The sequence below is a fragment of the Pelodiscus sinensis genome, chromosome 1, assembly GCF_049634645.1.
Source record: "Pelodiscus sinensis isolate JC-2024 chromosome 1, ASM4963464v1, whole genome shotgun sequence".
NCBI lineage: Eukaryota > Metazoa > Chordata > Testudines > Trionychidae > Pelodiscus > Pelodiscus sinensis.
In genome coordinates this window covers 223,448,285-223,475,476 of record NC_134711.1, presented here as the reverse complement: position 1 = coordinate 223,475,476, position 27,192 = coordinate 223,448,285, and the positions used below count along the sequence as shown (strand labels likewise).

General features: G+C 45.5%; 3 protein-coding genes across 17 annotated transcripts in view; 1 reads left to right on the top strand and 2 right to left on the bottom strand.

The window, feature by feature from the left end:
* LOC102458090 (granulocyte-macrophage colony-stimulating factor receptor subunit alpha-like) overlaps positions 1 to 6,416 on the top strand; it is a 35,146-nt gene extending 28,730 nt beyond the window's left edge. For all 11 annotated transcript variants that reach the window (XR_012899109.1, XM_006135855.4, XM_014579884.3 and 8 more), the window contains one exon: positions 1,750 to 6,416. Coding sequence is in view for 10 of the 11 variants with exons in the window: in XM_006135855.4 (XP_006135917.3) it covers positions 1,750 to 1,821 (72 nt within the window). In the remaining variant the exon portion in view is untranslated. The remainder of the gene's footprint in view (positions 1 to 1,749) is intronic.
* Positions 6,417 to 7,981: 1,565 nt separating this feature from the next.
* SLC25A6 (solute carrier family 25 member 6) lies at positions 7,982 to 12,896 on the bottom strand. Its single transcript, XM_075915898.1, has 4 exons — positions 12,707 to 12,896; positions 10,184 to 10,670; positions 9,489 to 9,629; positions 7,982 to 8,643 (listed from the first exon to the last, which is right to left on the bottom strand). Exons 1-4 carry the CDS (start codon positions 12,815 to 12,817, stop codon positions 8,486 to 8,488), a joined length of 897 nt encoding a protein of 298 aa, XP_075772013.1. The 5' UTR covers positions 12,818 to 12,896; the 3' UTR covers positions 7,982 to 8,485.
* Positions 12,897 to 18,513: 5,617 nt separating this feature from the next.
* ASMTL (acetylserotonin O-methyltransferase like) overlaps positions 18,514 to 27,192 on the bottom strand; it is a 46,895-nt gene continuing 38,216 nt past the window's right edge. For 4 of the 5 annotated variants that reach the window (XM_075915795.1, XM_075915808.1, XM_075915800.1 and 1 more), the window contains 2 exons: positions 26,783 to 27,012; positions 18,514 to 18,741 (listed from right to left, as the gene is read on the bottom strand). In XM_075915795.1, the coding sequence (XP_075771910.1) occupies positions 26,795 to 27,012 (218 nt within the window). In that variant the 3' untranslated portion in view covers positions 18,514 to 18,741; positions 26,783 to 26,794. Of the gene's footprint in view, positions 18,759 to 26,782; positions 27,013 to 27,192 lie in introns of all 5 variants that reach the window. The other variant, XM_075915796.1, reaches the window with a different exon arrangement.

Below are 27,192 nucleotides of genomic sequence, written 5' to 3'. Positions count from 1 at the left end.
TACTCTCTTTTGAAAAAGCACAGTTTGCATTATATAGTGCCTTTTTTCGAAAGAGCACTTTTGAAAAAAGGCATTCTTCCTTGTAAAATGAGGTTTTCCGTGGTTGAAAAAACTGCTGCGTTCTTTCGATTTATTTTCGAAAGAACGTGGCAGCAGTCTAGATGCAGGGGCCTTTTTTTAAAAAAAAGGCCACTTTTTTCAAAAAAACCCTGTCGTCTAGACACACCCTGGCTACGTCTACACTGGCCCCTCTTCCGGAAGGGGCATGTAAATTTCACGAGTCGTCGTAGGGAAATCCGCGGGGGATTTAAATATCCCCCGCGGCATTTAAATAAAAATGTCCGCCGCTTTTTTCCGGCTTTTAAAAAAGCCGGAAAAGAGCGTCTAGACTGGCCCCGATCCTCCGGAAAAAGTGCCCTTTTCCGGAGGCTCTTATTCTTACTTCAAAGCCCCTATTCAGAGTAAGAATAAGAGCCTCCGGAAAAGGGCGCTTTTTCCGGAGGATCGGGGCCAGTCTAGACGCTCTTTTCCGGCTTTTTTAAAAGCCGGAAAAAAGCGGCGGACATTTTTATTTAAATGCCGCGGGGGATATTTAAATCCCCCGCGGATTTCCCTACCACGACTAGTGAAATTTACATGCCCCTTCCGGAAAAGGGGTCAGTGTAGACGTAGCCCCTAAGTGTAGGATTCTCTACAGCTTGAGCTATAAAACGAGTTGGCTCTCAGATTAGGTTGTAGAGCTCTCTCATTGTTATCTCTTGCTGTAAGTGGTCTAAGTGCCACTTCATAGGACAGTGAACCACACCACATAGGTGTGAGGGTTACATAAGGACTGCAGAACTCCCATTCATGTTACACTAAACTTCTAATAATCCGGCACCTTTAGGACCCAGGGGGTGCCGGATTATCAAATATGCCGGACTATCAAAAGGGGGGGCTATGAGGTGCCTGGGGGGGCTATGAGGGGTCCGGCAGCACCCCAGCTGCTCTGTCCCAGGTGTCCCTGAGTCAGCTGCTGCTGAAACTGATCAGCGGCTGACTCCGGGAAGCCTGGGCAGAGCTGCTCTGCCCCGGGCTTCCCGGACTCAGCCGCTGGTCAGTTTCAGCAGCGGCTGAATAGGGGCGCCTGGGGCAGAGTATCTGGGGTGCTGCTGGGTTGGTCCCGTAGCGCCGCCCCTCGGCGCTGCGAGATCAACCCGGCAGCATCCGGCTGCTCTGCTCCAGGCATCCCCAAGAGCAGCTGGGGTGCTGCCGGGTTGGTCCTGCAGCCCCGAGGTGCAGCGCTGCAGGACCAACCCAGCAGCACCCCAGCTGCTCTGCCCCCGGCTTTCACAATTCAGCTGCTGGTCAGTTTCAGCAGCGGCTGAATTGGGGAAGCCAGGCGCAGAGCAGCTCCAATTGTCCTGCTGCCCCAGGTTCCTGATGGTGTCAGACCATCAGGAGTGCCAGAGCATTGGCATTTTACTGTAGCATTGGAGTTTTACTGTAGCTGGAATTTTCTCTGAGTAAAAACTTTTAGGAATCAAAGTGATGCATCCTTTATATCTTTGAGTTCATAGGCACTATAATAGAGGTGTGCCCACTGTTGTTTTCCTTGCAAGAGGTGGCATTCGAAAGAAAAATTAAAGGGAAGAAAAAATTTTGAAATACCCTTACCTGTTAAATGAATAAACTGGGGTCTCAAGTGGTAAATCTCTAATCAATCTCATGCATGAAACTAATGGAGATTGTTTCTTCTTCCTACAATAGAAGGAAGGGATGGATCCACCACTAACAAAATATGAAACTGAAGAAATAACTACTGTTGAAGAAGTTGCATAACTTACCAAAAGCAAAATGAAGCATGTGGATTCCCCAAGTTAAACACCTACAATCCTCATGGCAATGCTGTGCATTTTGTACACTCACTCCCTTTCTCTCACCTACAAATATTACTTAACACTTCTAAGATCCTGTTTTCAGTTTCCTATAATTTTGTCAAATTTGGACAGATGTTTTTCCATGCTACGTGTCTGCATGGGTGAATTACTTGGAATGTGTCAGAAAAAACATTTCAGTAATTTGGAATCCCTAGCAGCTCAGCAGCAGTGTGGGGCCGAGTCTCCTGATAATCCCCGAGCGCAGGGCGAGAGGCCCACAGCAGCCCCCCAAGTCAAGGGACTAGGATTGGAGCCCTGAAGCAGCTTCTAGGAATGCGGGCCGGAGCGCTGTGTAAACCTGCAGCAGCACAAGGCCGGTGCTGGAGTCTTTGGGCAGCCCATGTTGGAATGGGGCCGAAGCTGCACAGCAACGCCTGGGAATGGGGGCTGTGATTGAAGCCCTGCAGCAGTGTGGTGGCGGAGCCTGCTGGCAGCCTCCACAAATGCAGGGCCAGAGCCAACATAGCAGCCCCTCAGGCACCTGGGGACTGGAGTCCTGCAGCAGCAGAGCCGGCCCAAGGTACAGGCCAATCAGGCTACCCGCCCAGGGCACCCCGTTGTAAGGGGTGCCACGCGGGGCTGCTGGGCTGGGCAGGGGCAGTACCGCACATGCTCCGCGTGCCCAGGGTGGCGCCACGTATGCGCTGGGCGCCTGGGGGCAGCACCACACATGCGTCGCACTCCCGGGGTCGGCACTATGCTCCCGGAACCTGGAGTGCACAAATGGCTCGGGCCGGCCCTGTGCAGCAGCCCCTGGGCGTGTGGGGATGGGCCACAGCCCCCCGCAGGAGCCGGAGTCTGTGCTGCTCAGGAAGCCAACAGCAGCTAGCCAAGCAGCCCAGCCAGTTTGGAGGGGAAGGTGAAGCAGGGTGCTTCCTGAGGCAGCCTGCCAGCTGCATGGGCTTGGGTTCCAGTGGCAGACCTCCCCATGTCTGGCAAATTCTCTTGTTCGGGACCAGTTACATCCTGATGGTGCAGGACAAGGGAGGCCCAACCTGTACTTTGACCATTGTTGCATTTTCTGCTTTTGTCCTCCTTGCATCATAAGTAATCATAAGCACCTACCCCTATCCTTAGACAATGTCCACGCTTAGTATAGCCACGGCAGCAGTGCTGTAATTTGTTGCACTCGGGAGGTTTTTTTCACCCCTAAGCAAGGAAGTTGCAAGGCAGTAAAATGCCAGCATAGACGAGCTTAGTATTTCTCTTGTTTCTAATACATTTCTAAAATGATTTCTTGTTACTCTTTATTTTCTAGCTAGTTTTATCTTACTGTGTGCCTTGGCCTTACTAATTTTTTTCCTACATGCTTGTGTTCAGTTTTTATATATGTAGTAATTTGACTTAGTTTCCACTTGTATATTTTTTTCCAAGTTTCACATCTTTGACAATCTCTTGGCTAAGCCCAATAACTAGGTTGGGGTTCTCTGTTGGTTTTAACCCCCAAGTGGGATGTAAGCCTATTTCAACAGGGTCACCAAGACTGGTGTCAGCCCTGACCCCAACAAGTTTGAAGCCCATGGCCCAAGGCTAAGGTTACAGCTTTGGGATCAAGCAGGCTCAGTGTTCAGTCCCCCTCCATGGAGTCGTGTAATACTTTCTTTTTGTCAGAAGGAAGTCATGATGCAGTGAGAATTGAGAACCACTGAACTAGATCAACCCCTGGCCTTTCACGAAGCCCATTCTCAGAAGGTGGAGAAATATACCACACTAGCCAACTCCCTGAGAACCCAGGGGTATAAGTTACAGATTCACACCGGGATCGTGTGAGTATGGTGCTGTATGTGGCGTTGATCGGCGCCATGCTTGACTTATGAGGCAGCTCAATGGTGTCTGACACCATCGAGTGGTCTAGAGCCATTTACACAGAGCACACCACAGAACACAGAGTACCAGGATGCATAAACAAGACCACCACCAAGAGACACAGTCAGGGAAATAACTCATTGCCTTCCCTGATCAAATTGTGGAAGAAAACTGGCATGTCATGCCAATTTTCTTTCACAATCTCATCTGAGGAAGTGGGTCTGGCCCACGAAAGCTCACCCTCTACTAAACCATCTTGTTAGTCTTAAGTGCTGCATAGTCCTGTCTTTTGTTTCAGCAAGACTAGACTAACATGGCTACATCTCTATTACTATTCTGCCTGAATAAAGGTTGCCTGTGCACTCTAAACTTGATCCCTTGTGCATGTGTATTGTGATAGTCTTTTCCCATAAACCATAGTTTGTGTACAAGACAGATGTTTCTCATTGAACCAATAGCTGTTCCATTTTTTTTTAAAATTTAGCATTCAGTATGTGCAGCGCTTAGATTCAAGCACAAATGTCAATTTCATTCATCTTTACAACAGATCAGTGAAGTAGGAGGTATTGCTATCCATTTACTGTAAGTGAAACTTGAGATGTACCCTGAAAAAATCAGATCCTAGACATGTCCCATGCCAATTAAATTTAACTGAGTTGACCCATACACTTACGTAAAAAATAAAGTTATATACCAACCAATCCAACATATTTACAAAAATTAAAAGTACTAAACATACACATTTAAAGGCCAGCCTTGTAAAAATTGTCTACAGGTCGTAACTTCCTGTTCTGGTACCTTTGGGACCCAACAGGTCCTAAACAAGGGAATCTGCTAAACTGGAGAAGTCAGTGTTGGACTCTCTAGGGCCACTTCCTGTGCAGCTCTGCACCAGTGGCTGGAGAGGAGACAGCATTGACTGACAAAGAATGGGGAGTGAAGGGGCTGGACTACAGCCCAGTGGAGTGCTGCACCCACCATACCTCTTCCCCCGAGTGTCCCCCCTCTTCCTGCCTCCACTCCTCCCAAGAACAAGCACTACTAGTAAACCATTTGTGATGGACTGGAAGCGCTGAGGCTACGTTTATACTGGCATGATTTTGCTCAAATACGTTTAACGGGAAAGTTTTTCCGTATTTGTGCAAGAGAGCGTCTACACTGGCACAGATGCTTTTGCGCAAAAGCATCCGTGCCAGTGTAGACGCTCTCTTGCGCAAGAAAGCTCCGATTGCCATTTTAGCCATCGGGCTTTCTTGCGCGAGAAATTAACTTGCCTGTCTACACTGGCCCTCTTGCGCAAGAATACTTGCGCAAGAGGGCTTATCCCTGAGCAGGAGTGTCAAAGTATTTGCGCAAGAACTACTGATTTTGTAAAGTACAAAGTCAGTGTTCTTGCGCAAATACTCGCGGCCAGTGTAGACAGGCAGCAAGATTTTGCGCAAAATCTTGCCAGTCTAGACCCACCCTGAGAGGGTGAGTAGGAGTCGCTGAGGGTAGGGCCTGGCTTTCCCCAGGGGTGCACCAGCCTGATAGCACCCACTGGGAGGGGGGACAGGACGGGACACGACGACACAGCCTATAGCAGTCAAATCTATAGTTTTCATACATTTGAAATTTTCTATTATTCAGGGTATGCAAACGATATCTGTTAGTGCCAGTCAGTCTTTTGGGAGTTCCAGTTAAATGCTTTGAATTTAAACTGTGGTTTTATTCATTTGAATAGAAACTGGTTGTTGCAGTAATACAGAAAACAAGTTTTTAATATCTCATTTATTGTTTAGAACCTATGCGTCCACACTGTTTAATCACAAATAAAGTTGTGTTGCTAAATATGATAGAGAACCATAAAAAGCATGAAAAATGACACAAGCTGTAATTTACAGCAGAGATATAGGGAATACAAATTCCATCAGCACGCCCTTGAAAAAAAGACTGGTTTCCCTCCTCCAGTTCATGTGTGTATGTGTTAAATACATAAAAATATATAAATGTTTCAATACTATACCAGTCACAGTGTGTGCTTTATTGGCAGATTTTGGCCCCCCTCTCACTAGATAGAGGTGCGAAGTACATAGTGTACCTTCTGTATTCTCTCTACCTTCATGTCCCAGTGGATCCTAGAGGGAAAAAACTAGGAGGGTTCCTGTTTATTTTACTGCTTTAACAAGCAGTCTTGACAACAAACAGCAGCTTCAACTGAGAAATAAGACCACAAGAACTGCCAATTCTGCACAAACTAATAAGAAATATTAGCATAAATTATATTGAAAACAAAAAGTGAACATAATTGCTGGCAGTAGTATGATAATTAACCATGTCTGCTACAGGAAAACATACCATGTATCTAAGGGAGGAAATTACATTACATGAAAACTTTTAAATCAAGGAGTAGCTGATCCAGCTTTAACTCTGAGAAATGTCTGCGAACCTCATGCCTACTGTGGCCAAATCACAGACCAAGTAGCTCAAGTGTCTGGTGCCCAGTATGTTATACTGATGGGTTTCAATCTTTTCCCAGGGGAGAGGCACTCACATTTCAGAAGACCTCCCATCATGCTCCAGCATATTTTTTCCATTTGTGAAGGGACAGAGGTTGAAAATTTTAGAACAGAGGGAGGTGGGGAGAAAAATGTTATTTTGTCTATGTTCTCTACTTCACAAAGCAGGGTTTTTTGACACCCCCCCCCCCCCCCTCCAAAAAAAGCACACGCCAGACTTATGTGCACCATAAAATGTAAGAGCTTGACTTTCCAGCTTTGTCTTTATTATTCCATGCTACCCAGGTTTGAATTAGTCTTCCACAGCTGCCAACTCAACATGGCACCCGATAGCAATGTAGATCTTTTACTCCTCAAATACTCGCATCCCCAATAATAAAGACTATGCAGGCTCTCTTTCACTTGTTACAAATGTAACTTAAGCCCTGAGTCATACCTGTGCAACAAACTGGCTTAAATTTTGATAGATAAGTATAATTGACTAAAATCAATGCAGAAATCCCATCTCTCCCCCAAAAGCTATTGCTATTAACTAAGAAAGATAAAACTTATGCGAAGGACAAGATTTACATAAAATACCTGGATACATTTTGTTGCACCTACCATAGAGCTTAACAGAGACAGAACAGCTATAAAAGTGTTATACGGGCTTACCTATTACAGAAATAGGAGAATGATTAAAGCACAGATTGCTTATATTGGCCATACACAACTCCACAAAGGAAATTAGGTCTCCATTTATAGACTCTCCCGGCCAAACCCAAAGATGATCCCATTTTTACAGCCGGTTCAGACAACTGCTGAAGCTGGAGGCATGAGCCACATTTAAATTTAGGGCAACATTGCTATGGTACCATGGAGGCATGAAAAACCCACCCCCATGAAATCAGTTATGCCAATCTAGCCCCATGCAGTCATGGAGTAAGGTCAATAGAACAAAGATCAATGCTAATGATGGAAGAATTTTTCCAAGTGGTGTTCCTACAGCAATAGAAAAATCCCTTCTATCATTGCCAGCTGCATCTAGCTCCAGAGTATTATGGTAGCACACCTAGAATGCCGCAGTATGACACCATAAGCCACTATGGGATAGACACAGCCTTAAGAATGCACTAGTTGAATTTAATTCATTTACTTGAGCTATTACACCATTCTGAATATCAAGCCTCTCCCTCCCCAACAAATATCCCAAAAGAAATCCAAGCTCAATTTAAATGTCACCTTCCTATTAAGCATTTATTGATTAAAACTAATTCAAGGGAGATCCACTACCTCCTTCCAGGGGCTGGAGTGAGAGAAGGAAGAAGAGAAGGGGGCACAAAAATATAGGAACTGGGTTGGACATAGGGGTTTCTTTAACTTTTCCTGAGGGAATGTGTGTGTCTATTAATGTGTGCATCTGATGAAGTGAGTCTTTGCCCACGAAAGCTTATGCTCCTACACTTCAGTTAGTCTATAAGGTGCCACAGGACTCCACGCCGCTTTTGTCTATTAATAGCTACTTCTCAAACAGGTATTTTGAAATAAATCACAAAAATAATTTAAACTGGAATGATTATATAGTATTATAACACATTTTTAAAGTTAAAAAATGAGGTCAATGCAACAACAATTTCTTGCATTTACCATACCTAATCCTGTTTAGGGCAAGGTATGTACTATGTTGTAACATACTGATTCAAATGAAGGTATCAAGTGAAATTGGAACGTTATGGAAAGAGGCTCGCACATTTTCCCAGGAGAGTCAAAGCTTAAATATTAGTTTCAACACAGTAAGTATGTTTATTGTTTTACAGCAGAATGCCCCAATTTAAAAAACATAATTGCTAGATGTTCAGTTGTGCAAAATGGTACAGAGTGCTTAAATACAAGTGGAATAGACATGAGCTGTTAAATACTCAAACAATTTTATGGTCCTATAAGATAAGATGTGAAACTACAGACTGATCTGAGGGCAGATATAGAAAACATGATTTGTCCAAACTGCTTGTGAATCAACCATTTTGGACCTGGCCCTACTGCCACTGATATCCCAACACTAATATAGACAATTCAGAATGCTGAACTGTCAATTTCAGTGTCTGTCAAAGTCAATCTTTAAATAGATCAGTTTCCTTAAGTTTCTAGTCTCCCATCTACCAACATGATCTGGCCCCGATAAATAATACAACACAGGAATTTCTTGAAGGTCGATGGTCCATAATAGCAAAGTTATTCTACATGATATGCTCAACTTGATTTCCAATTCTAGTCAGGCTGTTTTTAAATTACTTTCTTGAATTCATCATACAGCACAAGCACAAAAGCACCACCCATGCCTCGGAGAACATTGGACCATGCACCTTTGAAAAAAGCTTTTCCTCCCTCATCCCTTGCAATCTTCCTCCAACAATCAATTGTTCCAGAGTACATTATATCAGCTGTGGAAGAAACAAGAAAAACAGTTTTTCAGTACAATTTGCTTCAGTATTTTTCTTAACTACAATGTTATAATGGGAACGCTTCAATTTTATGAAAGCCTAATTGAGACAGTAACTGACAAGAAAGATGTCATTGACAAATGTAATGCCACATGGGAAAGTACCCATAAAGATCAACACTGCCTTACATAAAATACAGTATCCTCAATTTGAGAACCTAAACTAATTTGTAAATATTAGAAAGTAACAGATGAATAAAAGCTAATGTCTTGTGATTTAAAATGATCATGACAATTAAGGATATTAAGCAGCAAGTAAACGACTAATCATATAGTCGATACATGATTACACGAGTACATAATTAGTCAATAAGGAGCTGCTGCGGCTCTGCAGTTTAAATGTAGTAAGAACTGGGCGTGCAGACAGCCTGGTGCCTACTACATTTAAGGTACAGAGCTGCAGTGGGGGCAGGTCTGGGAACCGGCATGACCTGGGACTACTTAGGCACCTCTGCCTCTTCCCCACCCACCCTGTGGACACAGTACAGGGAGAGAACCAGCTTTTGGGGGTAGGGAGGAAATGTGAGTAGTCGACTCAACTACCCGACAAGCCTAGGTTTATCAAGTAGTCGACTAATGGACTACTCCGAGACAACCAGCTATTCAAGATATAAAATGAGCGCTGATGGATTAAAGCTTGTTCTAAGAAAAGTTTATCAAAAAAGTTCAAAAGAAATTTAAATTACCAGTATTTGCATCTGCATCAAGTCAAAGGCACTGGTAATTATACAAACTATTGCTAAACTGCAGAACAAAGTTTTAAATTAATAAATATCAAGAGCTTACCTGTTTTACGTCCTGACTGCATCATCATTCGGCGCCGCACTGTATCAAAAGGATAAGAGACAACACCTGCCACAGAAGTCACTGTTTGTGCAATCATCCAGCTTATCACAATATGAGTGTTTCTGGGATCCGGAAGCATGCCTGCAGTAAAGACACCAAAACATATATGTCTGGGTTCAAACTCCCTCCTTCCCTGCAACTCACACAACCAACTTTGAAAGTTACCTGTTATTCACAGTTTTACAATAATGAGCAACTCCACGTGCTGTAAGGCTAGCATTGCACAAAATGTTGCACCAGGACCATAGTTCTCTCTTCCAAAAATAGTCAATATACAGGTTCAGAAATTTAAAGATAAAGTGCTTTTGTTTTGTAACTTTAATTAAAGAACATTAACATCAATTGCCCAGGGACTTCACAGAAAGCAGGGGGGAAAATATTCCAAGCCTTTAAAGTAAATATTTGCTTTAATAGTCCGTAAACAAAATGAATTTGTTTAAGTGAAACTATAACTGGTATCAATGTGATAGATATGAATCGCCTCTAAGCAAATGAAAAAAGATTAAGCTACTCATTCTACATATAGTTCAATGCAGCTTTGTGTGTGTATACGTTCATATTGCAATTAAACACCCAAGAGTTAAGAAAGTTTACTTTTTCGCCTGTGCAATCTTCCAGCTACCCCTATAAATTACCTTTTGCAGTATCATAGATTCCGAAGTAGGCAGCTCTATAGATGATGATGCCCTGAACAGACACATTGAATCCTTGATATAAGCCACGCAGACCATCAGACTTGGTAATTTTGACTAGACAGTCCCCAAGACCTCTGAATTCTCTGTCAGCACCAGCTTTTCCAACATCAGCAGCCAAACGGGTTCTTGCAAAATCCAAAGGATAGACAAAGCAGAGAGAAGTGGCTCCAGCTGCACCACCAGAAGCCAGATTGCCAGCAAAATACCTCCAAAATTGAGTGTGCTTGTCCACTCCTCCTAAGAACACCTGCTTATACTTATCCTTGAAAGCAAAATTGAGAGCCTGAGTGGGGAAATATCTGATGACATTAGCCAAGTTTCCACGCCAAAAGGACAGCATTCCTTGCTCCTTTGGGATACGGACTACACAATCAATGATACCCTTGTACTGTTTGTCAGCAGCAATTTGTCTACTTGCATGTTGCACCTATAAAAAAAAAATCCATTTATTATTTTGACCACATTTACAAAAACACTGCATGTGGAAACCAATATTAAGAGTACAGACAGCATCTATTCATGCTAGAATAGAAATCAAGGTAATCACCAAGTTTGAACTGTTCCCAATAATCATTTAGCTATATACATATACCTAGGTATATGTATACATATAGAGTTAGGTATACATATACATATATAGTTAGCTATATACGCATACATATACCCATCACAAATTAATTTTACATTTTCAAAAGTAGTTATACATGAAGCTTTCTATTTATTTGTGTAATTATAATACAAGCATTCTGCTTGCACATAATTTTAGAAGTCCCTTCAGGTCAACACTACCCAGGAACTAAAAAGGGTGTGCCTTGTTTACAAAGAAAAACTGAACAGCTGACTGTCATGAGAAAAATGCCTACATCCTTTCCGTCCTGGGATGCATGAAGGCCTGGAAGGTTCAGCATTTGTTACATACCTACCATTACAAATGGGCCACCTGCCTAGGCTGACCAGTGGAGGAGTCAGACAAGAGCAACATCCCCCTCGCTGATTGTGCCACTCCATTTACTCCTTAGTCCAGACATTTACTGTAAGTCAGGGGTCTCCAACCTTTTTAAGCACGAGATCACTTTTTGAATTTAAGTGCAAGCCAAGAGCTACCTCAAACCCAAACACCCTGGCCCCGCCTCCTTCGTGTCCTTTGAGGCCCCGCCCCTTGCTCACTCCATCCTCCCTCACTTTCATCAGACAAGGGCAGCAGGTTGGGGTGCAGGCTCTGGTCTTGGATTAAGGGGTTTGGAGGGTGAGGGGCTCTGAGCTGGGCCTGGGGCTGGGTGCTGGAAGGATTTCTAGGTGCAGGCTCTGGGAGGGTGTTTGGATGCGGGGTGCTTGAGGCTAGGGCTGGGACTTGGGGTGCAGGACGGAGTTCATGAACAGCGCAGGGTTTCAGGATGTGGGCTCCAGCTGGGCACTGCTTATCTCCGGTGGCTCCTGTTTAGTGGTGCAGTGGGTTAAGGCAGGCTTATCCCTGCCCTAACCCTGCACCACTCTCAAAGGCAGCCAACAAACTCCATCCCAAGCCCTGTTATGCCCTTCACTCTGCTCAGAGCAGATAGGATTGGGGGGGGGGGGGAGGGGAGGGCACTTTGACACCTCTTCTCCCTCCCCTGCCCAGCAAGCAGGCAGCTACCAGAGGTTGGAGGAAGCAGCTCCAAGGCAAAGGGCAGGAGCTGCGCAGCAGTGGGAAGAGGGGGCAGCTGAAGCCTCTTGGCCAAACCAGTCAGGGTCCCGTCAGAGGCTCCAAGCTCTACCAGTAGAGCCCGTGTAAGTGACCAACTCCAAAGACAGGAAGCCCCCCCCCAGTGCAACGGCCCCACCACCCGTTTCCCAGGGCCTCAGGCCAGCAGCTCCTGCACAAGGGGCGGGGCTACGGCGGAAGGGCCCGGCCCCAGCATCCCAGAGCCGAGCCCCAGGCCGGGCAGTGACGTTGGAAGCCCCCAACGGGCCGGGGGCAGTTTCCATGGCGATGACGTGACCTCACGGTTCGGGGGAGGGGCCTGGGAAGGCCGCCGCCGAATGAAGGGCCGAGCACAGACCGCGGCCCGCGCTACGCCACTCGCCGCCACGTGACGGTCATTCTACGCCAGGGAGACCCGCCCAACCCGCGAGCGCGGGCCATGATTGGTAGAAGGAAGCGTGTGACGCGGGGGAAGCGCCTCCACGCGCCTCCTTCGCAAGGCGTCGCATAGCGGAACAGGCTCCCGCGCGCCCTCTGCTCACGTGACCTGCGCCCGCTTCTAGGAGCCGGCTACCAGCTGGGCCGAGCGAGCAGCCACGCCAGTGGCGGCGGCTGCAGCGCGAGACAGACGCGCTGGGGCGCGAGCGGGACCAGAACTCCCCGCGTCCCTTAAGGAGCGCGCGCTGCGGGCAGAGCGGTCACGCGCCACCGCCAGGCCCGCCGCTCCTCCCCCCCGCGGTCCCCGCCACGCGCCCTCCGCCCGGCTCCCGCGCGCCGCTGACCTGCAGCAGCAGCTTGACCCGCTCGATGGGCGCCACCGCCGTTTTGCTGATGGCCGCGGCCACGCCGCCCGCCAGGAAGTCCTTGGCGAAGGAGAGGGCCTGGTCCGCCATGTTCCTGCCGAGCCGGGAGCTGCCGAGGGGAAAAGACGCCGCAGCCGCTCAGACAAAAAGGGCCGGGCTCTCCCCGCGCATGGGCTAAACCGCCGGCCCCGTCGGCCCTGCCCCCGCCGCGCCATTGGCCGCCCGCAGTCCTGCCTCCCCGCCCCGCCCCTTCCCGCCAGCTCGTGTCGCGCGCGCTCGCCAGGAGGTGCCTGCCCGGCCCCCGCAGCCGGTAACGGGCAAGTCCCGCCGGCCCCGCTCGCGCCTCCTGCTGCGGGGCTGCCCCCCCCCCCCCCCCCCGCGTCGCAGGTCACAAGCCGCCAGTATCCGCCCGGCTCCCGCCGCCCTCGTGCACGTGCGGCTGCCCCGGCGGAGCGACAGCGCGGCTGGCAAAGCTTCTGGACCTCCCCTCACCGGGCTAGGAACCCTCCACCGGCTATTGCTGTAGCTCCCACGTCTGCCGATTCACGGATCAACTGCCTGCAATAGGGCAGACTTTTAATAAAAACAAAGACCCACTCCCGTTGGGCATCCTCCCTGCCTTTCCCTGTCACCAGAAGTTTTGTGTACAGCCTGTGTCTGACTTAGGAACCGTTTACGGACCAAGCAGTTGGTCGTAACTCGGTGTGTTCGTAAGTCGGACCCCACTGAGTTACACACCACCGCCATTTACGACATTGTTGGTTGTAAATGCGAATGGTCGTAAACTGTTACCCACAACTTAACAAAATGAGTTGTGATCTGGCTAATCATGTAGTCAATACAGAGTCACAATGGGGGGTAATTCCAGGAGCTGGCTTGAGCTGGGAGCCACCCTTTCCATGGCTCTGCATTTTAAATGTAGTAAGAGCCACTGCGGGCAGAGGCTGTGCCACAGAAAGCTCCTCTATCTCCACTCACTATTGCTCCCGCCAGCTGCCCTGCTGGCTGCCAGCTGCCTACTGGTCACCTGTTGCCACTCTCACCAGCCACTGTGCCCACTGGCCGCTCCCACCAACCAGCCAGCTGCCCTGCTAGCCGCCCTGCTAGCTGCCTGCTGCTGCTTCCATGATGGGTCTGGCTCTGGGCCAAACCTAGTGATTTCAGCTCTTGGTCCACCACATAGGTTAGCCAAAGATTCCCTTCCACTGGAATAATATTTTAAAATAATAAAGAGACCCTTGTGGAGTCTGTTTTAGTTCTATCCTTAGAGCGGGAGGGTAAACAAGTTGAACCAGTCTTACAGCTGGTGGCATGTAACCTGCTGGTTCAAGCTCCCTTCCCCCCTTCAATCCATTTGAGTCTAGAAAGGGAAGCCTTGTCCATCCGAGACTTTACATTGACAGTGTCTCTCCTGCAAGCACTGGTGGTTATATTTTAGAATTCCTACATTTAAGATTAACATGATTTGTGACCTCTCAACAGCCAAATTAGTTACAATACACAAAATTCTAACAGTTGACCATCCATCAGGCCTGTAGCACTGACTGAACTGGATTCACATACCCACACCCAGGACTCCTTTCCCCTTTCAGCTGGCTGCATTGGAAGCAATGGTTCAGACCCTGCTGACACACAGAAAGGGAGAGGGCTGATAGGAGGGACAGTGATATACTGCAGAGTGAAAACAGGGAACCACACCAGGAAGAGAGTGGCTCTCCATGTTGCTAGCAAATGGCCCAGGTAAGTAGCCTTTTATCCCAAACTTCTCCCTGGACCCTCAGCCGCAGCAGCAGACCAGAATGGAGCCACCACTTAGCAGCCCTGTTGCCCCAGAGAAGAGCTCCTGGAGGCTGGGGCTGGGCTACAGAGCTTCACCCCCAACCTCCCAAGGTACACCACAACCAAAAACCTCTAGGAGGAGCTGGGGGGTAGGGGCAGAAGCTACAGTGTTGTCTTTGCTTCCATAGGCAGCCTCAGTGAATCCCCCCAGACCTCTGAGCCCACTGGCCTAAGCCTCCTGCTTCCTATCCTGAGCCCCCTACATCTCCCAGCCTCTTGCCCTGAACCATACCCCATCACACTCCTGCCCTGAGTCTTGTATCCCTACGCCTTGTCTTGAGCACTTCCACATACACACACCCAATCTTCTGCCCTGACTCTTGAACTCCCCACACTGCCAGGCCCCTGCCCTGCTAGACCCAAGCAATGCTGGGTATGTCTCCTGGTACCAATATAGGTTTGTACTATAGATCAGTGCTGGAATTTTTCAGCAGAATTATGCTGCTTGTATATGCTGTCAGTTTTCACATTATTGAATACTGAAAGTGATATTACAAACATAAAAGCCACACTTCTGACATTATACCTACTATTTTAAGAGTACCATGTAAAATTAGATTATACTTGAGAGAAGACAACTATTTTTTCAGCTGTGCATTTGACAGCATATTGTGCACTGCAAGTTTCATTATTTTCCCTTTAATAATTTTTACTTGTCCTTTCTATTGATCTTTCATACAGCATGGGGCCGGGAAATGCTGTTCAAAATGCCCAGTGCCTCTCCCCCTCTTAAACTCTCTTCCCTTCCCCTGTCTAAGTCTCTGGAAGGAAGTTTGGATGGGAGAGGGATGCGGGCTCTGACTGGGAGGGAGTTTGGGTTCCAGGTGAAGGCTCTGTGCTGGAGCAGAGAGTTGGGAGAATGAAGAGGATGCAGGTTCTGGGAGTTTGGATACAGGAGGGGTGAGTGGTGGGGCTCTGTGATGGTTGTGTGGTGGTGGTGGTCCGACATGCAGGCTCTGGGAAGGTATGTATATGCAGGAAGGGGAAGAATGCAGGCTCTGAGATGGAGTCTGGGTGCTGTCTCTGACCTGCCCCAGGGTGTGTGTCTCTTGAGTGCAGGCTCTGGGAAGAAGTTCAAGGGCAGGATGGAGGTGTGGGAGAAGAGGATGCAATCTCTATAGGTGGAAGGTTCTACGCCTATCTGGGGTACCTCACCCTGGCAGTGGCTCTTAGGGGATGTCTGTGGACACTGCTGCCCACCTGCTGCATCCATGTGCTCCCTCCCCCAGTCCTACCTGACATCCCTGTGTGATTTAAAATGCCCTGGGGGCCCCTGTTGTCACCATCAGTAGTGCAGCAGAGCTAGAGTGCCTTCCTGCTGCTCGCTCCTCTTGGCTGCCAGCATGTCCCTGTGGCCCAAGGAAAGGGGTGGGCTCTGTACACTGTTCCCTGTTCCAGCTGTAGGAGCAAATACACTGCCCCCTCTTTCCCTGGCTGCCAGGACACACGTGCCAGCAGCCATGGGGAGCAAACAGCAGGAAACTGCTCTAGCCCTACTATGCTGCCGGTGGGAAGCGGAAGGGCACGCCCTGGAGGATTTTAAGTCACCTAGGGACAGCAGAGCTATGTCTACACCAGTGGCTTCTTGTGTGAATAATATGCAAATGAGGCTAAGCGTGGAATATTGCTGAGCCTCATTTGCATACCAAATGAGCCACCATTTTTTTCCGAAAAAGCTCTTGTGCAAGAAGGAAAGTCTACACTGCCCCTTTTTGTGCAAGAAAAACCCTCTTGCGCAATGCCGTTCTTCCTGAAAAGTAATAGGTGTAACGGCATTGTGCAAGAGGGTTTTTCTTGTGCAAGAATGGGCAGTGTCGACGCTCCTTCTTGCGCAAGAGCCTCTTCTAAAAAAAAATGGTGGCTCATTAGGTATGCAAATGAGGCTCAGCAATAGTCCATGCTTAACCTCATTTGCATATTACTCACGCAAGAAGCTGCGAGTGTAGACATAGCCCAGGTGAGGTTGGGGGAACATACAAAGGGAATGCAGCAAGCTTTGGTGGAGCCTGGCCTAGGAATAGTCATACTGTTGGGGCACCAGAGACCCAGATAAATTCACGGGCTATGCTTCTATTATTATGTAATAAATTCCTGCAAAATGTTATATGGGATATATATATACACAACCACAATTACTTGGATTTAAAAGCGGTGCTGGCTTGTAAAATTGGAGAATAGCATATGTCAGTTCTATTATTTGGAAATGTCCTGCCTAATGCACTTTTATTGTCAGCAATTGCTCATACACTACAATGGACATTAGAACCTATTCTTAAGAGAGGCAATGTTAGACAGGACACAGCATTATTTCAGAGTAACAACCATTATTCCAAACCAACAATGCAAGCATCTAGATGGCCATTCCAAAATATTTAAAAAAATTCAAAATAAAGGGTAACTTATTCTGACTTCTGCAAACCTCATTCCACAAGGAACATCACCTATTCCAAAATAACAGTAGCAAGGACACGCCACTGATGCTATTTTGAAACAGCTCTTCCAAGGACCAGTCAAACTAATTACTCCCCAGAGCCTCCCGTGTGTCTAAATCAAGGTAGCAGGTCCACATTATTTTGAGGCTTCTCCGTAGTGTAGACATGCCATTTCAAAACAAGCTATTTCAGAGTATTTCTTCCAGAATAGCTTATTTTGAAATAAGAGTACAGTATAGATGTAGCCTTTAACTTAGTACCCACATTTCTGGTTAAGGGCAGACTATTCAGGTTGAATAGTTTCTCTGTAAACACTACAGTTTGTTAAGAAGCCGCCCCACTGTTGCATTCGATTAATGTTTTTACTTGTTTGGGAAAACAATTTATTTTCCTCTTAATTTTCGTCTTTTCCAAGTCATTAAACTCTGAATCTCACCCATCCCCACTCCTGTCATTTCTAGTAGATCATGAGTTAATTGTGTTTAGAGTTTGTGTGTTTTGCTATCAACTTTATTAGTAATAGAAAGAGGTAGAATAGAGCTTCTTCTGACTGCCACGAAGTAGCTGATCTCCTAGGATAAGACAATGGGGATCCAGGAGTGGTATTTCACCCCTAAAGGTGAAGGGCAAAAGACAACAGCGAACACCTGGGGCTGGTGCCAGAATGTTATGAACAAGGAGAAAGGTCAGAGAAGGAGAGATCTTAGGATGGATTGTAGGTAAACTGGGGAAAGAAGTCAGGAGGTGTGGTGGGTGAATGTAGAGTATAAGAATTGGAGGTGTTCTATCTTCGGTAGGCAACAAAGATGCCCAGAAGAAGCAGGAATAGTGGACAGTGGGGGAAAAAGTAAATGTGGAGATAAAAGGAGGAGTCTTAATGAAGGAAGAATTAGTATAAGCACTGTTCTAATCATTTTCTCCACATTCCACCAATGCCCTACCTTGACAGAGCAAGGGAAGAGCTAATATACAGTGAAAAAAATGAAAACAGAGCATGAAAAAAATAGGACAAATTACACCGAGGAAAGTTAAAGAAGTCAGGTAGAACTTGAAGCCAGAGGCAAAGTGGGCGAGTGAAAGATGAATAATGGTCCAAAAAGGAATGGAGCATATAGAGGACTAGAGTAAAAGTTACAGTAAAAGGACAGTAACATGGAGAGCTGCACTAACATCCAAGGGATAGTAGGAGGGTGAAGAAATAGCAATGAGTTCTGGTCCAGAAATGCCATCTTATGTGGACTCAGAGAAACAAAGTGGTTCATTAGCAATGCCAAAAATGTATCACTGTTGATACATCTTCCGATTTTGGAGTAGTTTTACAAAGTACTAGCACTTCAATGCAGCCACAGAACTACAATGCAGCCACAGAGCTAGTGGTATTCTCACTCACATTTTGGAATGGGTATACAAATCTCTCTCAATTACTGAAGTAGTTTCAGAAAGCTTCCAAGGCTACATGTTTCTTGCATAAGTTGCTGATGGGAAAATCATCATAATAAAAACCATCAGATGTGATTGCTGTTGTATTCTAATTTTTATTACCAAGTAACATTTGTTTAGTTCTTAGTCAGAAGACATCTAACATTTTCTATCAGTTTTCAATTTCTGTATTTGTGAAGCAATGATGTTCCAGTCTATATTCAGAGCCACTCCTCTCCTTTCCCTCTGTCTGAAAGCATGTTCAAGGGCTGCAGCAAACTTGAGCTCTTTCCTTTTCTTCCCATCATCCAATACCATTTCAGCCTGTAAAATGGCACAGCCTAATTTAAAGCAATACAAAACCAAACTCATAATGCTCATCTGCAATAAAATACAAAAAATACAGGTGCTCTACAAAATTGCATTATATAATGGTGGTGGTCTAATTTTGCATTTCAGATGTACTCAAGTTACTAGATCAAAATGACTACATGTATGTATACACTAGCTCCTTGTAGAAAACACAGTGCCACTTCCTTTCACAAATCTGGATTCAGATTTGGTGGACCTGGCCGGGGGTGGGAGGAGAGAGACAGACAGAGTAAGAAATAGGAGAAATGCCACCTCAGTGGCACTCACTGTCCCATCTTCTTTTGAATCGTTTATATTTATATTGCAGGAGCATTGAGCTAGGCACTATATAGCAAGTGACTGTCCTACAGCAGCCCCTCCATAATGCTTCTCTGGGGATAGAAGGGCTCAGGTGTGAGTACAGAGGAAAGAGACTATGGTGAGGCTATTCTCCATTGCATAAGATAACGTTGACCAAACTGATTATTTTATTTGCTATTCTCCACTGTCCTGTCAAATCATTTACATCAGTGCAAAATGGGTGTAAAATGCTAACAAATCAGACCAACCGAACATTTTACACTTCTTTTTTACAGATGTAAATGCCTGCACAAGGTGCAGGACAACAGAGTCAAATTCATATCTGTGTTCTGTCCCTTGCAACAATTACCTCAGAGGCACTCCTGACATTATGGCTCCTGCTGGCAGGTGTGAAGCTGTTGTAAGAGGCTTCTTTGTGGATGTCTCAACCTGCCTTGCAGAGCATACAAAGAAGGTGACATTCTTACCAGCAGAGAACCTGGCTGTGTATAACTGAGAAACAAACCCAGTATATGAATTCTCATTTGGTCATACAGCCTGAATATGTACAGGTTCTGTTGTAGAATGGCTTCCCCCTCACACCTCCTTCAGCAAAACTGCTGCTCCTGGCCACACTGCCAGTGTTGCTATACACAGCAAGACAAGGCTAGCACTTCTAGGCTATTGAGCCAGCTTTGTAATACAACTGTTGAAGGAACCATTGAGAGACATTGAAAGGAAAACATGAAGAGCAAGGCAACTTTAATACACTATAGTAAATCACATTTGAATGCCATGAACATAACCTGAACAAAACATACGCAAGGGAAATCAAACACTGCCAGTCTGGAAAGGATGCCAATGTACACTATAGAGCAAAAAAAAAAAAAAAAAAGTCTGCAGGTAAGGAGCATTTTACAGTGGAAATGAAGACCATTCTTGAGAAAGGCTTAGACAGAATTTAACTTGAAGGCTGGTCATACTGATCCTTGCAGAAGCAGAAATTACTATGTGAGGTTCTTTGACCTCTTGGCAAAGGTCAGGAGGAAATTACTGTAACCGTCCTTGTGATTGTAGAATTGAGCTAACTCAAATTAAATTAATGAACTTACATAATTATAAAACAGGAGTGATGCAGCAGTGAATCATGCCCTGCACGTTTTGAAAGCTGCAGGCAGAAATGTAGAGGTAGAAAAAAGGACAGTCCTATAATTGTAAGAGTTCTTGCAGCAAAGCAGCAATACACAAGGGCTTCCACTTAAATTAGCATAAGAGGAAGGGAAAATAGGAATAAGCCTATTACACAGTGACTGTAGTGGAAGGGAAGGGGATGGGGGAAAAAAGAGGAAAAAGGTAAGTTGTGTTTCACAGTATAAATGCACCTAGTAAAAGTAGCTGATGACTTGTGTGTCAGGGCCACTGCAGATTATGTACTCATTTCTAAGAATGGCAACTAATCTTGTTATAGATTGCTCCCAATCCTCATTTATTTTAATAGGATGATTCTGTGCAAGTTTGTACTCCTTGTTTTCTCTCCCTTCCCCTTTCCCCAAATCCCCCACTACATTAGATGGGCTATTGGATCCATGAACCTTGAATTTAGCTCCTGGGGACTGCTGTTACATGATGTGCGCTCCCCCTAGTATCAACCAATTTAATTTCACTTCAAGTGGACCATGGCAAAATTCCCATTGACTTCCATGGGACTAGATTTAGGGCCAGGGATGCGGCTATTGCTAGAGAGCTTCTGAGCAGGCAAGGTTTGCAAGTGTATGGGTGAGCTTTCCTGGGCTGCAGCCACAAAACTGTTCTGTAGCAGACCAACCCCAACATTTAGCCTCAGAAATGGCATCCTTAACTCTATCCCTAGTACCAAATAAAGCAGCTAGAGACATGGCCAATGTCAGGGAGGAGGTGGTGCCTCTTCTAACATTCCATCATGGTTGATAGACAGTAAGGGATGCCATGAGAACCTGGAAGCTCCCCTCCAGCACAACAACAAGCTGATTAAAACTGACCTGGCAGCCAACAAAGGGAGAGGGGAGCATAGCCGGTAGATAACACTTCCTAAACCCCTGTGGTTGGAGCTCGAGCTCATATTGAGCCATGCCACAACCACAGCCCCTTTGATCTCTCAGGCACAGAAAGTGGTTAATTTCTGAGTGAAAGTATTAAGGTTAAAGCTGCCCACCGTAGGACTTTGACCTGGAGTCTCCCAGAATCAGCACAAATCTCCCAGTGACTACTGACGGCAATTGAGGATATGTTAATAGGATATTAAAAAAAACTGTCATATTGGGAAAAAAATCTCTCAGAATAGCTTCAGTCAAATTGGGGGTGGGGGGTGGGGAGGAGGGAGGAAATATATACCACAAACCTCTGCTGTATCTTACCAAACATCACTCTCACCCCCAAGGATTCTTATTCAGAGAGTGAGTAATTGAGCTCTCTTTTCTCTGATTTCCTTCCCTGGGTTCACTGATCTTTTAATCCCAAATGTAATAAAATGAAGCCCTAAAATATAAGCTCATAGCGCACAGGCCTGGTTTGAGGCCTGAAGCCTAGCTGACAATTGATAACACATGGCTAATATACAGCAAAGCTAAGCTACGAGCAAGAGGCAGGCCGGCCCCTGGCTCACAGAACTTGGCATGAACAGGGAAGAGAATGTAAAACACTAACTGGTAATAGGCTCAGGTGTAGGAGAATAATTGATACTAGGCACTGACTGTAAAACAGTAATGGATATTGGTCACAAGTTGAAAGCACATGTTACCACCAGCTCATTAAAAAAAAAATTAGTCCTTGGTACCCACACTCCCCACAGATATGGACCCATGTTCAGGAAAGGATCTAAAATGGCAGTATGATGGATAGAGATAATCTAATCAAACCACAAGGTACAGGGTGATGGTAGTATCTAAGTAGTGTCAGAGGGTGGTAAGTTGACAATGTCAGATGTGATGTGTAACTTGTTAGTACCTGTATATAAACAGGATGTCTGGGGGGAGATAAGTCTTTGTCCAGCCAGAGGGCAGCAGGGTTTCCCACTGGTTGGCTGAAGCCATTGTTAGGAGTACATGTGCATAGTGAATCTGTAGAATCTGACAACTATTATTGTACTTCACTTAATCAACCTGGCTTGGAACTTTTGATCCTTATCTGATTTGTGGTCTTTGGGGGCTCTCCCAGGGTCTGCTGAATAAGTCAGCATGGCGCACACATTGAACACACACACAAGCAGCCTTCTAGTTATCAACGGAGCCATAGACCTGTCAAGACACGGCAGTGAATCCTGACCTACTACATCAGTGACCCGACACCACCAATACTTTGCACCTTTTCTCCATTCATTTGGTGATCTATTTGGCCTCTCAGACATAATTCCATTAACCGATTTATGTCATTTATATAGACAGCCGTAAAGAAGTCAAATGAATATGTGGATGAGATTCTGATAAGTAAACTGAATTCATATGAACATCCTCTCATGTCTAAAGAATCACACACAGAGTTACATCCATTCATTTTAGTGAGTGTTGTTCTTCATATTAATATGGGCATTCCTCACTAGCATGAAGTAGCCGACCACTAAACAGCAAATAGTGAACAAATGGGTTTTAGTACTGGCAGCAGTTCAGACATCTGGATGATACTAAATTATCCTTCATTACAGATTTGGATAATTGTAATGGGTCACCTAAAACCACTGTTCAGACAGTGGAAATTTTAAGACCCAGTCATAGCAACAATAGTGAACAGAAATAAATTTTGGATAGGGAAGCAATTTATTAATATTTGTACCTTTATAAAAATCAGATTATTGGTCTAGTATCTAGTATTCAGAATGTCTGTCATTCTCCCCATAAGTCTATAATATATTAAACTCTCTGCCCAGCCCAGCCCTGAATTCAATGCACTTGCTGTACTTCCACTGAACTCAGTAGGAGTCTTGGGAATGGAAGGAAAAGGCCTGTCAGCAAGCAAAAATGTTGCAAATGTCTTTCCCCTCTCTACTCTGGCTACATCTATACTACAATCCTCTTCCGCAAGAGAAAAGGCAAATAGAGTGCTCATTTTCATATGTCACACTCATTTGCATTTCCTACTCTGATCCCTTTTGCACAAGAGGTTTTTGCACAAAAAGCACTGTGTAGACTGCTCCTTTTTGCACAAAAATCCCCCCCCCCTTTTTTTTAAAAAGTAAGAACAAAAGGCAATCTCAGCATTGATCTTTCCTGAATGTCAGCCAATCTCTCTGGAACGCTTTAGACTGAGACAAGCTAACACCCACTGTTGAGCAAAGTACATGCTCCTGCAGCTCTCATTAGCTACCCTTTGTGAGACATTCAAAGCCAGTTAGTGAAAACTATTTTAGCTGTCCCCTTTCACAAAGAATTCTGTTTCAACAGTTACTTCAGATGAACGCCTTATTTGAAATTTTCAAAAAGGTAAACTTTTTTCTTCCTAATTTTGCAAAGCTAAAGTTAATGCCTAAAGAGATTAGAGTAAATATATACAATCAAATAGGTTTGGAAGAGACCTCAGAAGGTCACTGAGTCCAACTCCCTGCTAAAAAGTAAATCATCCCAGCCAGGGCTGTGTCAAGCTGGGATTTAAAAGCCTCTAGGGACAGAGATTCCATCAACTCCCTAGAGAACCCCATTCCAGTATTTTACTACCCTCCTACTGAAATAGTTTTTCCTAATATCCATCCTAGGCCTCCTCCACTGCAACTTGACATAATGCTGTGCTTTTCTCATTCAAGACACTGGGTTTATGTTTCAGCTGACTGTTCTATAAAAGCTTTGCAAATCATAAGTGAGTACACAATAATGGGAGAGCAGAGCTTTAATTTAACAGTATGATAAAATACGACTGTCCTACAGCTTGTGTAAATCTGTCACTGCTTGGTGAGACAGAATCAAACTTTCATCAATTGACATAATAATGCTATTATTTTAAATATAGACCAGTTAAAAGTAGAAAGACTACTTTTTGTACCAAAACAGATACTTGGTTTTGGTTTATTCCATTTTCAATAGTATAGTCTTACCAAATTCTACTCACCTAGGGCAAGAAACTATTACAGGTGAATAAAAATAGTCATTATTAATTACTACTACTATTGTAGGAAAACATAAGTAGCATGTGACAAATTTTCATGATAAACATGAATGGTTGAACCATACTGTTCTAAATATATCCCTCGGATATTTTAACTCACTGCACCTTTATCCTGCTCAGTGCTCAAAGAAAAAAAATTATGTTAATGACAGACATTTGTGTTATAAGATTAACTTACAAGAAACTGTGCCAGACAAAGCTCTTGTCCTTGCTAAAAGAATTTGACAGTTGCTGAGATCCGCGACTAAAAGTATGTACAGCCGCTCCTTTTGTGTCCTGCCTGAGTGGGGTTGGAAATCTGCTGTAGCCAGTAAACTCACAAATGCCCAGAGATTAAAAAACCAATAGCTTTATTTACTAGTCGCTATTAGTTACCAGGAGAAACACCACATGAAATAGTGGGAAAACCAGAGTGACAAGTTAGTTGATAATCAGGACATACAATACATATTTATCCCCCTCAATTAAAACCTTAAAATCTGGTATTTCTACGTGCCTCTTCTCTTTTCAACACCATGCTGAGAGCACTAGTATTTTGATAAGGAAATAACAGATAGAAAGATGATGTAATCATCTAACCCAAGGGTGGGGAACCTAAGGCCCAGGGGCCGGATGCGACCCCTGGTTTGCCTGGATCCAGCCCCCAAGGCCTAGGGTTCCCCCCCAGAATTAGGGAGCCCATAGGGCTGGAGCACACAAAATCTACTAGCCTAGGTTGCCCTAGGCTCTGGTATGTGAGGGGAAATGTTTCTCTCTCAGTCAGGAGCCACTTCAGTGAGTTTTGGTTTTTTTGTACTTCTCACTTGTGTGCAGTCCCCGACTGATTTTTCTCTGGGTGAATGGCCCCCCAACCAAAAAAGGTTCCCCACTTTTGATCTAACCTTTTACCATGTGGATTCTTCTCTCAAGAACAGCTGTACTTGAGAGGTATGATTCAGGTTGAGTTTGAAAGAGCATGTTGGTGGCCAGTTCACTTGCAGGACAGCCTGAACAGAGGCTGCAGTGAAATTGTCACCATAGAATCTTGAGTCAATAGTAGTAAAGACCTTTGTGACAGGATAGTTCTGGTTGGGAGTTTCACAAAAACCTAAGTAATGAAGGGGCAGTTTTGCCTATAATCCTGACTTCTGAAAAATCCCACTTTTTAAAAATTTCTGTTTGCAAAAATATGCGTGTCAAGGTTCTCTCTCCTCTTCTGCTTTGAGCAAAGCACTAAGGCTATGTCTAGACAGCATTGCTTTTTTGGGACACCAGAGGTATCCTGAAATAGCAACGCTGCGTCCAAGGAATGCGCCTGCTCTTTCACCATCCTTGTAAACCTCATTCTACAAGGAATAAGGGTTGGCTTGAAAGAGCACTTTCTTTCGCAATCTGGCACCGTGTAGCTGTGCCAACTTTCGAAAACGCCCCTTTTGAAAGTACAATAAAACTCCAATTGTTTGGCATCCAGTGGTCCGGCATTCTTGATAGTCCGGCACCAACTGGAACCCAGAAGTGCTCCAGCCAGCTGGACAATTGGAGCTCCTGTGAGCCCCACTCACGCTCAAGGGCCGGGAAAGGGAAAGGGAGGGAAAAGGGATTATACCCATGACGGGTCTGCCTGGACCCACACTGTGGCTGGCTGGGGGGCGGGGAAAGGCATGACGAGGGGCGAACCCTCCACCGTTTTGCAGGGAGGCAGGGGAAAGCCCCGCGCAGCTGCCTGCTACAGACCAGCTGGGGCTACAAGTGGCAGTGGAGAAGAAGGGGGTGAGGCAAGGGATGGCGCTGTGGGACCAGCCCAGCAGCACCCCAGCTGCTCTGCCCACGGCTTCTCCAAGTCCGCTGCTCATCAGTTTCAGCAGCAGCGGACCTGGGGAAGCTGCGAGCAGAGCAGCTGGATTGCTGCCGGGTTGGTCCCGCAGCGCTGCTCAGGTGAGGGGTGGCGCTGTGGGACCAGCTGGGCAGCACCCCAGCTGCTCTGCCCTGCCGCTTCCCCAAGTCCGCCGCTGCTACTTGCAGCTCCAGCTGGCCTGTTGGAGGGTTCGCCCCATGCTGCGCCATTCCCTGCTGACCTCCCTCCCACCCGTCACAGTTCCCCTGCCGGAGTACCTCCTGATACTCCGGCATATCACATAATCCGGCACCCCCTTGGTCTCAAAGGTGCCGGATTATCGGAAGTCTACTGTAAATCAGAAAAAGATACGCAATTGGCTTACCGCAACTTGCATATCTTTTTCTGATTTAACAGTGCAGTCTAGACGTAGCCTAAGGGACCAAGAGCAAAAAGAGTGCCTCCCAAAATGGTCAAAATTGTACAAAGTGCATTTTTGTAAAGGCAAATTCAATTATTCATAACCACCAAATAAGTTGCTTAAGGAAGAAAGTTCCTGCAGATTTCAACCATTTTCCAGAGAACTAGGACACTAGACTTAAAAAAAAAAATAATAATAAAAAAAATCAACCCTCTTCTCCCCCCCCCCCCAAAAAAAAAAAAAAAAGCCCACATAGTTCATAGGGTACTTACACAATTGACAAAACAATCCATACTATATCTGGCTGATGGTTGTATGAAAGTGAAGTTACAAAAGCTGAGTGCTCCACTTACTTGCAGTGCAAATTAATGTGCAGAGGTTCTCTTGAAGCCTAAAATCACATCTAAGATGTTTCCAGTGATCTTAATTTGCACATTGGTGAATCCATATTTCTCCAGTAGCTGCTTATACTCTGAGCCACTTCTCTGATTGCCTTCAGTCATACTGAGGGACTGTAATACTGCTCTATGAGGGTGTGTCTTCTCTTCATCAAGGACAATTTCTGCCACTAGCAAGGCACTGCCTGTGTTTCCAAAACAAACAAAATATTCTTAGCTTCCAAATGGCAATGCTGTTGATTCAAGTGCTATTATAAATGGTGAAAAAGTGTATCTATGCCTAATGTGTTAAACGTCTACACAGCACCCTAAACTCAAACTATGATGCACCCAATTTTGAAATTGGGTGCGTCTACACAGTGCCA

What these genes read in the sequence shown, in the direction of transcription:
- SLC25A6 (XM_075915898.1), bottom strand. Translation starts at nt 12,817, where the DNA reads ATGGCGGACCAGGCCCTCTCCTTCGCCAAGGACTTCCTGGCGGGCGGC. An exon ending in GGGTCAAGCTGCTGCTGCAG is followed by an intron (nt 10,671 to 12,706) that starts GTCAGCGGCGCG and finishes TTTTTTTTATAG; the next exon opens with GTGCAACATGCAAGTAGACA. An exon ending in AATCTATGATACTGCAAAAG is followed by an intron (nt 9,630 to 10,183) that starts GTAATTTATAGG and finishes TCTTTACTGCAG; the next exon opens with GCATGCTTCCGGATCCCAGA.